The 13,356-nt window shown below is 39.9% G+C and overlaps 1 protein-coding gene across 2 annotated transcripts; it reads right to left on the bottom strand.

Annotated features, from left to right (window-relative positions):
• Nucleotides 1-945: 945 nt before the first annotated feature.
• sh3d21 (SH3 domain containing 21) lies at nucleotides 946-12,814 on the bottom strand. 2 transcript variants are annotated; one of them, XM_040116814.1, is made up of 17 exons: nucleotides 12,630-12,814; nucleotides 11,851-12,008; nucleotides 11,709-11,766; nucleotides 10,607-10,716; nucleotides 10,091-10,181; nucleotides 9,926-9,987; nucleotides 9,801-9,831; nucleotides 9,206-9,300; nucleotides 8,707-8,808; nucleotides 8,272-8,323; nucleotides 5,505-5,555; nucleotides 5,286-5,403; nucleotides 4,162-4,327; nucleotides 3,165-3,245; nucleotides 2,760-2,956; nucleotides 1,581-1,644; nucleotides 946-1,442 (listed from the first exon to the last, which is right to left on the bottom strand). In XM_040116814.1, exons 1-17 carry the CDS (start codon nucleotides 12,631-12,633, stop codon nucleotides 1,410-1,412), a joined length of 1,473 nt encoding a protein of 490 aa, XP_039972748.1. In that variant the 5' UTR covers nucleotides 12,634-12,814; the 3' UTR covers nucleotides 946-1,409. The 2 variants fall into 2 exon arrangements, with proteins under 2 accessions (XP_039972748.1, XP_039972747.1); XM_040116813.1 differs by having other exon boundaries at nucleotides 4,162-4,330.
• Nucleotides 12,815-13,356: the final 542 nt, after the last annotated feature.

Raw genomic sequence — 13,356 nt, forward strand, 5'->3', positions numbered from 1 at the left:
AATCCACAGACGGATGACAAATTAAAGGAAAAACCTGAAAATTTAGTGGAGAAACAAAACAATAACAATGCCCCCATCCATGGGACATGAGGGGTCACTGAATGGTTTGAGGAATATGAAAATGATGTGAATCATACGCTATGGCCTTCGTAGTCACCAGATCTCAACCCAGTTGAACACCTTTGGGAGTTTTAGGACCGATGTGTTAGACAGCGCTCTCCACCACCATCATCAAAACACTAAATGTGAGAATATCTTTTGGAAGAACGGTGTCCATCCCTCCAGCAGAGTTCCAATTACTTGAGGAATCAATGCCAATGCCAATGCACTGAGGCTGTTCTGGCAGCTCATGGTGGCCCAACACTTCACTAAAACACTTTATGTTGTTTTTTTTCCTTTAATTTGTCACCTATCCTTTATTCTGAGGATGGATTGGTCCAAATATGGCCATGTTAAATAGCTTTTCTCAATGTTAGGTTCTTACTAAATCTTCCCACTTTCACATTCAGTGTGATGAGTCACTATTTTTTAGAGTTTTCAGAGTGAGTCATTTTTTCTGAGTGACACTGGATGCCTTTTCCACTGGCTGCAGAAATGCAGTTCGACTTTGTCTAAATCCTGCAGCGTTTCAACAACATTTTTAAAGAGTTTGTCTTATAAAGGCATCGTCCATTAACATTTGTCATTTGTTCAGAGCGTAAATGAAACTGAGATTTGTTTTTTGTTTTTCTAAAGTGAGGTTAGTAGCACCGGTTTGCCTCCATTAATCCAGCATTCACTGACTGGGTTTAGCGCTCCCCTTTATGTAGAAGAACGGACCTACAGCGCCCCCCAGTGGGTTAATGCAGCATTACATTCTGATGTAGAAATTCACCTGCATGTCAGTCCATGTTTTTGACAGTAGTATTTCAGGTATTAACATTCAGATTACAGAGCTCCTTCGGATGATTTAAAATGATCTTTTAGTTTAGTTGCAAAAGACATCACATTATTTCCTCATATTTACAGCTGAATATATTACACATTCTACTGAGGCATTACAGTTAAAAGTACAGTAATGCCTATGATAAGTGATAAAGGTGACAGTGGATATAGAGCAATGTAAAACATTATTTGCTACCAAGCTGAGCCACTTAGGACCAATAATTGTCATTTCCAGCATTCAAATATGGAAAAAGTTTAACGGTATATCATTTAAAAGTCTTTTGAAGGATCAAGTTTGTCTAGTCCAGTGCAGGAGTAGCTTGATTTTATGTCAAACTGTACTTTCTAATGTAGCCCTCATTTGTGTGTCTGCAGCGGGAGAACTCGCTCGTCTTTCTCCCTCTTCGCTCCACGTCAGAAACATTTTTTAAATTGTTTAAATTTGCAGTTTCAGGGCCTGCGTGGCACAGTGTCAGACATTGGGATTACAGCTTCGTCCTCAAACTGTTTACTTCCTCCTGTATGAAAAAGACATTTTTAATCAATTATACCACAATCTTGATCTTGGGAACCACAGCTTCTGTATTTTGTATTAGGCAATATACAGCAGGCAGTAAGTATGAATGCATGCAAAGCTCACGACACGCTTTACTTACCTGCAGTGCCAGTCGTCTATTTCTCTCCTTCCTCAGTTCTTCTTTCACTTCCTGTATGTCTTGACTGATCATAAGAGACAGAGACAGAGACAAAAATAGAAGGCTATAGACATGATCGTGTCTAAATAGGTCAGCTACACTGTACACTGCCAGTCTAGTCAAATGAATAAATGAAGATACAAGCGAATTTAGAAGTCATTTAATCAGCTTTGTACTGACAATGAGATCGAAACAGAAAAGGCGTTGATCTCAAACACTCTAATCAAGCACCTGTTGTGAACAACACATTGTGTAGTTGTCTTATAATTAATGCACCGTGTCATTTCTAATATATGACAGGTTAACTTCTAACTCCCCCCTTAATAAAGCACTAATTAAGAGTCCCATTAGGATTGGAGAATTTACTAATTAACATGTATTTATGTCAAAATGTTTTCTGTGAAAAAGGTCTATTGTCGGCTTACAACAAATAAAATGCAAACTGCTATTACTCTGAAGAATGAAATATTATCTGACAAATAACTTGCCAAAACATTTAAAGTACCTTCGAGCACTGTGGCTGACGCTACAAAAAAGGCATCTGAACACTACGCCATGAGTCATGTAACTGCTTGCAAGCCTTTATTAAGGCATCAAAGGAGGGTTAGGAGATATAATGAATTTAATTAACACATAATCACATATCTAAGAGCCCATTTATACCGTGTGATTTTTGGCTGTCTGAGGTGTAAGTTGACAGTTGTGAGAGAAATGAGGTAAAATCTGGGATGGGTAAGCCAAAACGTTGGTCCTAGATCGAGGAGCGAGACGGGTCCACCGCCAGCTTTGGTGACCAAAGGCAGCCTGGGGCTAAATTCAGACCTCATCAGAAATTCAGGACCAAGCTCTCACAGTAGGACTGCTGCTACGACCCCACGTCTACAAACCAACCGATCAGAATACATGAACTGTATTCGGCAGAATACAGTGGCCAACGCCACATGTTGTACACGTCATTTTTGAATAGTTAGAGAAGATGAGAAGCACTTTTTAAGTTTTTTAAGTCCCTCTGTGTGATTCAAGATGACAAGACAGTTTTGATTTGTACATTGAAAAATACAGTAGTTTACTTCTCTTGTAAAAACCTCGCCAGTTGCTCAGGTTTTAAACATACCCACTTTACAGGTGAGGATTACTTACTCATGTTGTGCCTGTAGCAGCTCCAGAGCCATCCTCAGCTCTTTGATCTCACTATGTAGGTTTTCCACGGCTGGCTCCTCTTTATGGCTCACAGTTCTGCCATCCACAACTACTTTGGGCAGTGCTGGTCGAGTAGGAGGTGGCGTCTTGGGTCGAGGCTCGGGCTTTGATGGCAATGGCAGGAGGTTTTCTGTACCCTGCAATCAATAAGGTGGCTTTTCAATACATTGTACAGACCAATGAACTTCACGCTAAAATATTTACTCATCCAAGTAAAGGGAAACTACACCGCGGACAGATCATCATTTCTGAACCAGTGTTAAACTTTAACCAGTGTGAAATTCTAAATAAAAAATTTTTAAAAGTGGGCTTTATTGCATCCAGAAACCAGTCAAAGTCACAATCCTTTTGCAAGCCAGGTAATTTCTCTGGTTGGAACTTTTTTGGCAATAATTCTGGTTCTGTGTGGTCAGTGGCACTCTGAGTCTGTGGAAGAGAATCAGCCACAACTTTAATGACAATCATTGCTAAAAATCATTCCTCACATCCTGCCGTAAGAACTCCTCATTCCCAGCTATGTCAGTTTATCAATTGTCTCTTTGGAAGTCAAGTACAAACCATAAAAGGATACTTTGGGGAATAAATTCCTTTATTTCCAAGGTTGACTTTTGATGACCCGCAGATCAGGCCCCAACTTGTTGCCATCAGTGTGAAGTGGGAATGCAGGCAGCTCATGAAAGCTTGGGGTTTGTCTAACACTGGGGCCTTTCATCCTGCTCAAACGCATCCCGTGGCTGCATTGCATTCTGATCTACTGAGAGTGCAAGTGCAGAAATTCTTATCTCTTCCTCTTTTATGATAACTTCTCTTGTATGGCTACCGAACCTTAGTACAACATGGGTGAGTCTAAGAAATGAGTAGAGCCTAGAAAAACATTTACCACCCATGGCATAGTTTGGAAAACATTTTCTGTTGTTGAATTGCAAGTCGCGCTGCAAATGACCCGACGTGGAAAAATGTTACTACATTTGGACTGTAATACAAAGATGGGAATAAATAAAAGTATACCCCCATACAACTAAAATGGGTCTAAAATGTACATAGGACAATTTCAGAGAAGCCCCATTGTATGACAAAAATGTAAGTGCTTTGACCTGACAAGTAGGCAGAAGATAAAGTAGAGAGAAGCCTAGATTGTTGCAATGAAAATCTCAAACTGCAAAGGTCATCTACAGAAAGAATGTTTAGCACTGTCCAGGTGGTTTAGCAGGTTGTAAGTGTTTGCTGCCACTGTTAAGCATTTATAATGTAACTCTTCACTTCCATGTTGTTCACACTTCAGTCAAACGTTGTCATAAAGACGTGATACATCAATATTAGTCTGTCACTAAACTGGACATACTTGCGCTGTTGTGACCAGGCCTGATGGTGGTCTCCTCTGTGGGGGTTTGGCTCTGTTTGCCGTAGGATGGCTCAGCTTTTCAGTCTGCACGTCCACTCCATCGAACTTGTCAGTCTCTTTCTCCTCCGGTTGTTTTGATGAAAGAGGAGCTAGATCACCATTGGTTCTACTGAAAATATGAGTAAGATTTTATGAGATTTAGATTCATGTCAGCCTTGACTGAATTAAATGAAAAGTGGGGCACATAAAGGGCTGGGGGAAAAAAATCGAAAATTTCTCAAAATATTTTTCTTCTGACAGCTTTTTTGTGAAATTAAATTGTGGTGCACAGACTGTAGTTCACATTCTCAAGGGAAAAAAAAAAAGAAAACCTTGGTTGGATATGAGGTTTCTTGTTTCCTAAACTCTGATGGGTGCAGCTGCAGAACACGGCACCTGAAGTCTTGAGGTCTCTCTGTAAGTTTTATTTTGTCCTGGCATATGTTTCACTTCCACAGTACATATCTGGAACGATGGCAGGTCTCCAGAGTCACGACTCAATTTCAGTAACCTTTACATACGGGTTTTATCTGATGCCTGAATGTTAAGGCCTGAAAGAATGAGTTTATAAAACAATAAGAAGGATAATTAAAGAAGGTAGAAAATTATCCCTTCCAAACATATTTGCTTGGAAACAATTTTCAGAAAAGGTTGTTCTCCATTAGCAGCTCCCTCAAGACAGGGCCGTTTTTGTTTTCTTAGTTTTGTATGTGCATGTTCGTGGGTGTTTTGCTCAGGAAACAGGAAATGGGCTGCTCTCATCTGTTTAGACCCTATCTGACTCATCCCAGAGTTTCCACTGAACCACTAAAGGTCAGGCATCCTGGCATTCTTCTTTAAGGACACCATGGTAACTGGTGGCGGCAACCAAAACCTTTAACATCTAAAGGCTCCACTACTGGTGCCAGACCAAAGAGGAGAAAGTGTTCCTGACATTTCCCAAAAGCTTTTTGCTTTAGAACGGTTGCAAATGAATCACTATTCATGTCTCTGAGTCCAGGGACATATTCCCCAGTAAGTCTTAAGTGGTTATGCATGGAGATTAGTAGTGCGAGAGAACATCAGACCTGCTTGGCAGCACTCACTTGGGTAAAATCTTGTTAGGTTTGTCTTTGACTGGAGGCGGACTGGGCTTGTTGACGGATGGCAGCTTGACTTTGGTTGGAGGATTGGTTTTCAGGTCCTTAGCCTCTGGTTTATCATCTGTAAATCATAGGCGCCGCATTACTTCACAACACAATTATTGTAGATGGAATGTGTCCACATAATATTATATTTATAATGGAAGCCGAAGGCATTTATACCTTTTGTCTTTGCTGGACCACCTTTCTCCATTGCTGAAGCCGCTGTCTTTACTGAAAAACAACAGTGGTGAATGAAAAACTACCTCAAAGCACAAAGAGTAGCATTTGGTATGTGCTGCACACCCAATGAGGTGGCATCCTACGCTGGGATTTCATCGGACAAATATCGTCACTTTGAGTCCATCGGCCATCAGGAAAATGTTTCCTTAAGCAACGGCTTTTGAGGCTCCCTTAATCTGCAGGGCATTTTCCAGCCGCTACTGTGCGTAACAATATGAATTCAGAGCAGGTTGTTGCTAATAAAAGAACATGCATGTTCACCAAATCTGCTTTCGATAAATAAAATCTGGCCCTTCATGCAGGTGTGACCTCTCCTGTGATAAGTGAAAGTAGTGACACACTCTATCCGTTCTGCTCACGCTAACATCACCCCTCGTATTAATGCATCATTGTTTTCATTGACATGACTTAGAAGAACTATAACACTGCCACTAAAAGGCTATGGTCTTTTAATTAAATTGCAATCTAGTTTAAGAGCAGTTGCATGGGAAATCAAAGATGCGCACGTCACGGCAGCAGACCGGGTCAGCTGTATCCAATAGTACTGTAGTAACAGCTCCTGAGGGTCTGAACAAGTTCATCGGGGACAGACACTCACAATTAAACAGCCCATGAGAGAGTTTGCCTTGGGAGGATGAGAGAACAGATGCTTAAATTATGAAGCCTCGGTGAACTGAAGGTAATGTGAGAGAGCCCTGTTTGCCATGCAAGTCAATTTTCTCGATAAGGGATAAGTTTGATGAACCTGGCTACAGCCCTGCTGATTTAATACAAGCACAAAATCTAATGCATCACCCTCAAGAAAAAGAGCACAACGCTTTGCTTAAAAGTTAGGACGCAGACTCAGAGATGAATAACGGACCAAAGGTGAACACAAGAAGCCTACCTTGAATGTTCAAAGCATTGTGTAACATTCCCTCTCAAGCAAACCATCCACACAGCAGCCCAAGTGCTGCTTCTTGTGCTGGTTGTGAAAATCTCTGTGACAGAGTCCCCCCCCCCCTCCCCTCCTCTCCTCTACTCTCCTCTCCTCTCCATTTCCTCCAAGACTCTTGAACTGTGTCACATGACCAGTCCAACCATCCCCCATTTCACTATAGTCTGAGACTTCCTGTGAGAATTCTTGTGAGTGACAGCGTGTGCAAAATATGCTGTAATGAGTGTAGTGAGGTGGCAATACTGCATGTGAGACAGTGCGGATACTCAGTCAGTTGTTCAGGTGACATCTTTGGGCAGCCAAGCACTTTGTATGGCAGTGTTTTCAAGGTTTTGATGCGTATGCATTTTGAATTTCCAACCAAGAGTTGCAAGTATAAAGAGAGATTTTTGTTGTGTAGTTGGTACAAAAATTTGCAAAATTTGCAACTTCTCGCACCACTGACAGCACTCCTCATCTGACGCTTGACTTTAAGCCACATCCTGCTCTCTGCAGCTTGCAGACTTGATTTCTATATCTTCTTGTTTCAAAGGCTGTTAATGTGCATTCAGTCTTTTTCAAGTCACCAAAAAATAAAAGATAAAATGTGTAAATACATTAAAAACGACAATCCAAACTTTTACGAAGGAAATCCACTACCCAAAAATATCATTTTTTTTTTCAAAGTTGGTAACAAAAATCTAAAAGAAATGTACACCAGCACAAAAGCAGCAATCAGAATTAAGGTAAAAGTTCAAATTGTTTATGTTTGCCCTGTACAAGATGTGTGCATTTGTTTTTGTCGTTCATTTCCCAATTAATGCACAATAGTAAGGATTTTTAATTTTGTTTAAATTTTTAAATATTATTTCTCAAATTAATTTTAAATACTATTGTTTTAACCACCGTTAATATGAATAAGTGTACCAAATCTTAAAACATGAACAGTGGCAATAACATTCAAATTTCTGTTTGAATTAAAACAACAATCTTTTTAAATGTTGAATTTCTCAGTGAGGAGAAATCTTTGAGAGGCAGCACCTGAGGTACAGTAAGTTTATTTAATATTCGCTACAGGTCAGACAACACCTGTCTAACCTCCTTTGCCGGGCAACTATACGAGTTCTTTTAGTCAAGATATCTGAACGCACTACGTCACAGATAGTTTGTGGTGCACCATTATGTAAGCTATATTTAGCTAGATCTAAAAGAACAAGATTACAGTGTTAGGAACATGTTCATATGTTCAACTCTTGTGACTCCAGATCATCTGCACATTGGCCGAAAATGGATTTTTCCTACATGTAATGATTAATAAACAGCGTGTAAAAATTCAATTATTTAGGCCAAAATCAGTACTGGTAGAATCCTCTGATGAGTACTGTGGATCCTGCAGTAGTTACTGTAAAACGTTTTCAAACTGTGTGTCGATTCGATAAGCACAGAAGAAAATTGAAAACAAATGAAAGTATAATTAACTAATGTGATGAATTAATACTTAAGAGCATATTGTGAGGGCTTGAATTTGCTTCTGACAAAATGGCATTGAGCAATGGACCAGTCCGGCGGCTTTTATACCACATGCCAAAAAGTGCCCAACCAGCAATGTTGCCAATTTCTCCATCTGCTAAAACAACAGGCCGTCACTGTCCAGACTGTCAGCACACTGCCAGGCAAAGGACCGCTGAAGCCGGAAATCACGAGACAGAAAAGAGCCTCTAAAAAAGTCGAGCGTAGCCTAGCATCTGTTCCTGTGCGGCTGTGTTTGATCAATACATGCTGTTCTCTTACCTGAGAGTTTCTTGTTGACGCTGCGCGCAGGCGGTTTGCTTGTTGCTCCAGACTACAGGAAGAGAAACGGAAAACTCAACAGGCTGGCTCGTATGTCCCCCGTGTGCATTAAAGACGCCTCTATTCTACACACTCTTTCCACTGAGGGAATTTTCTGTGAGTAATTCCAAAACGGAGGATGTTAAAGACAACCCTGAGTCACTGTGTACTGGCTGCAGACCTGCTAAAGTAGCACACCAGTCAGCTGAAGATAAACACACATTCGGTGCTTTGCAGTTTAAAGACATTTCAAAATAATAAAAATGTAGAGCCAATATCATTTATTATAAAGCATGGATTCATGGCAGTGCTCTGTAACCGTCAAACGCCTCTTGAATATATGGTGTGTCCTGTCCAGCGAGGATATATTTGAGATACTGTGTCAGGTCCACTCACTTTCAGACTGTCCATCGGCGGTATCACCATGACAAAATTATCAGGAAAGAAGCCACAGCGTCCATTCAGCTCTCCCTCCCACCAGCCTTCATCTTCTGTTTCCTTCGATAGAGATTAAAGAGTCACATCAGAAAGCTCAAACGTGACACTGTTCTCTGGGACATGAAATGGTTGCACAAGAGGTTACCGAACGGTCAAGCGTTGTAATCAGTTTATCACAGACAACATCTCAGAAATGTCTCTTTTTCATAATACCATATGATTTGCGCAACTATCAGATTTGTGTCCTTTAAACATGTGTGTACTCTTGTGCATGATTTCCTTGAAAACGACACAACTGGTTTGGCAGGATAAACAATATGACTCACCTACGACTACTTTGCAAGAAAATAATTTGCACCCACAGGAATTTATTAGTCTGACAAAAGCATGACATCATTAGAAGAATATGTCATGTCAGGAACAATGCCGGAAAATAATTAAAAAAATGTGCTCAGACCTTGCTCAGTACCACAACAACATCTCCTTTTTTCAGATCCAACTCATCCTCTGCTCTGGACTTGTAGTCAAACATGGCTTGACAGCACTCCGCCACTGGGGAGACAAAGTATAAGAGATAACGTGTTTACTAACCTTAAAGAAACCGGAGCATTGTGGTACATTTGTGATTGGAATAGAAGATTTCAACAATGGTGACTAATCTTATCAGCCTCGCACGCAGCCTTCACATTACTAACTCAAAGAAGAACCAGAAAGAGGTTGTGACTAACTGGAGATAAAAGCTGTTAACCCCTGATCCCGGAATGATATTCCACTCTGCTGCAACACAGTGATTAATCAAGCCAAATTACTGTAAGTAAATATATTTGACCCCACCCATAAACCATTCAGGTAAGAGCACAGGAACTACCACTTGTAACATGGTGACAGTGTGTCAGGGTATAAATAAACCTGTTTGGTTGCTTTTGAAATGCTGTTCAAAATTAGAAACTGTCGGACATGAGGGTATCCCCTCAGTGTTTAGTTCATGATTTTGACGATACTTTAACAGTATTTACGAGTAATTTTGGCATTTAGAAAAAATGTGAATTTACCGTGTTTTCCTTTGTTCCTCACACTTGCTGTCTGAGATATATACATGGGGACAAAAACAAAATTAAGTAGGAAAATGGTTCATACTTTTTTTTTTTTATTGGAAAGCTATTTCTGCATTACATACCTCCTTACTGAACACTGCATCTGTGAGTTTGGGTCTTGACTTGCCCTCAATGTGCTTGCCGTCTATAAAAAGAATACGAACAATACTGAGTTGAGCAGTATTTTAATAGTTAGTTTAGATTATGTTAAAAAAAAAAAAAAAACATTCGGTTTTGGCTTTACCAACCTTTAGGAGGAACAAAGATTTCTTTGACAAAATTTGAAGGAAATGCTCCCACTTTGCCATTTTTTAGCCCCATCCACCACCCATCTTCAATCTGTCATGTAGATTGTATAAGGAAGAGACAGAAAATAGCAAGAAACTAGGTTAGAGAAAAGATATGAACTGTTAAGTCACATGCATTTCCGTAAAGCTATAGTTTGTCCGAGAAACTCTTTCAGCTTGGTGGCCAAATACAAAGGGAATCTCATACCCAATCAATTAATGAGAATCATTTGTGAAACACTCTTTTTTTTACCAGCGGGAAGATCGGCTGCGTAAACATTTCACCAACGCCATGCATTTGCATGTAATGCTCAGGTTTTGGCTACTGAGCAGCATCGGGAACCACCAGGAAAATGCCTTACATCGGGCAACTCAACTGTAGGCTGCTACGATTCGTTCGCAGAGCATGCTGAGTCACTGCTTGGTTATTTGATTCCCAATGTGAATGTCTGAGCAGCGGTAAGAAGGGGACTCTACCTCTTTGATGATCTCAATAGTCTCGCCAACAACCAGCTCCAGCTCATCTTCATTCATTGGGCTGTAGGCAAACACTGCCTCACATTTCTTCGTCTGCCTCATCCTCTTTGCTGAAAATACAAAGAATCGCCAGCCACATCAACAGACAGATGTTAAGTTTATACTCTGCTGGTAACGCAGACGGAGAAACTAGAGCTCAGTCATCGTGTGTTTAAAAGGCAGAGTAGTCACATCTACAGGATAGTGCTGAGACTGCAGAGCACTTGGTGCTCATACAGGTTTCTAACATGTCTGATCCCTCAAAGGCACTGTGTTTGTTTTTATGTGCTCCATTTTCATACATTATAATTAGGCTTTGTGTGGTTAGGATGTGGTAAACATATATTTACAGTCGTCTTGCTTACCATAGTGCCTTGCTGAGTGCATGCACCACACTGACCACAATTTTTAACACCTGTGATTTTAGACCATAAACGTTACAACAGAAAAATCAACCTGGTTTGAATAGCATTGTCAAATATTTTCATGGTTTATCCTGAGTCAACTCTCAAAATAAATAAGGAGATAAGGAGTTTATACTGCAATATGTGCAGACTTGGGCACATTAAATTTAATAAAAATGTAATTGACTGGCACTGATCAATGTGCCTGACACTGCAGTGCCTGAAGGCAGTTAACTCTGGATCTTGGACAAGATCGATGAAGTTTAAACATTTGTTTTTTAACTTATTTATTAATGTTTAGTTTCATTCCCAATGGAGTTATCAAACAAAATTATATATATATATATACATTTTTTTTTTTTTTTTTTTTTTAAGAAAAAATTGTTTTATCTTGACATATGGGCTCGTATTGGTTTGGGAAAAAGGTATTGATAAAGGTCTTGGTGTTGCATTTTGAAATCATAGACGTGTGTGGGAGTCATGATCACATGACGTATTGACTTATGAAATTTAGCAAACCAAATAATTCCATCATAGTCTTTAAAATCAAAACCCCCCACTGCTTTTTGGTCAAAGTATGTATAGCAACTTTCTGCTTTTTTAAGCTGAAACTAGTGAAGAAAATAAAGAGTGCTGAGAATTTAGACGTAGCATTGTACTTTTTCTAAGGCTTCTTGGTTCCCTCATGCTGTCACCCATCAAATAGACTGGCACCTCCTGTAATGACAAACCAAAATGAGGCTAATCATGATAACACATTAACACACAATACGGTTACAGTAAAATGCCCTGTTGACATACCTTGACAAAGTTGGTAGGGAAGATGCCTCTCTTTCCCCTCAGCTCCCCCTCCAGCCATCCCTCCTCGCTGGCCTTGGTCACATCCTTGACCACATCCCCTGTCCTCATTGTGATCTCGTCTCTCATGGTGCCCTCGAAGTCGATCAGCACCAGCACCTCTACAGTGGAACCGTAAATGGGGCAGAAAATTAGATTCGCTGCGCAGAGGCTGGTGTACTTGCCTCGCAAGTTGATTAAAAAGCATTGGAAGCTAGTCAAGGATACAGGCTTTGAGTGAATGGGGATTATTACAGATAAACTGTACGGTTTTTCTCTTTGTCAGTAATCATTCCTCACATGTTGAAAAAGATGTTTTCTGTGTCAGTATTTTCCTGCAGCATTAAGAGAACTTTACAGAACTGAAACATCAACAAACTGCAGAAAATCAGCCAGTTTTCCAGCACATCACTGACATAAAAAGATCTTTGGATACAAAGAAAATATAAGCTTACCCTAATTTTTCAGCAAACACAAATACATACATTCAGTCTATGCAAAGCTCTTTCAATAGTATCTATACACCACTGCTTTAGTGTTATTTAAATGTCAAATTAGAATGCTTTATTAAATCAAAAGCATTTTAAGCACAAACAGATAAACTCAAGTTGGTCATCGTTTAACTGTTTTCTTTGTGTTTTACAATCAAATCCTCTGATTCCAGTAAACAATAAAGCTGGGAGACGAAAACATAGAGAAATGAAACTATTTGTTTTTAAGAAAAAGTGATAAAGCTGACTCACCCATGGGACCTTTCTTTAGTTCGCCCTCAGATTTGAATATGTGATCCCTTTACAAAGCAGAAAACAGACTCTTGAGTCGAAGGAGAACTGAAAGAGTGTGGTTGAGTTGTCTGAGACGGAGAGATATGGCAGCCAAGGCCCTTCTTCCTACTTGTCAAACATTAACATTGAGCAACTTTTCCTGAGGCTAGTCATGGCAAGTCGGCGGCAAGGACTAAGATGGGTCATATAGTACAGAGAGAGAGAGAAAGAGAGAGAGAGAGCGCAAGAGAGAGAAAGCGAGAGAGAGAGAGAGAGAGAGATAGCAAAAGAGAGAGGGAAGAACAGGTAAGACAGGTTTGTAGTAAAAGAACAAAGTTCCTAATAAGTGGGACTTAGAATGGAGCATAACAATATAATTCATATGCCGCAAGAAAAAAAAAATAGAACACATAAATCAGCATTCACAAGCTGAACAATTCCACTTGAATCCAGGTCTTTTGCACTCTTTCGTTTATATCTTCTCACTACAGCATCAAATAGCTACAGATTTCATGTAAATTCAATTTCCGTACCTCATTTGTGTTTGTTGGGAGGAGTCTGTAATGTTTTTTCTGTCCCACTTTAGACAAAGTGGCTGGCCACTTCTAGAAAGCAGGACCGAGGTATTGAAGACTGAATTTCACAAGCGGAAAAAATAAACTTCTTTTGCAATAAAATTTACTTGGTTCCTTTTCTTACCATCTGT

The sequence above is a fragment of the Xiphias gladius genome, chromosome 22 (genome assembly GCF_016859285.1).
Source record: "Xiphias gladius isolate SHS-SW01 ecotype Sanya breed wild chromosome 22, ASM1685928v1, whole genome shotgun sequence".
Classification (NCBI taxonomy): domain Eukaryota; kingdom Metazoa; phylum Chordata; class Actinopteri; order Istiophoriformes; family Xiphiidae; genus Xiphias; species Xiphias gladius.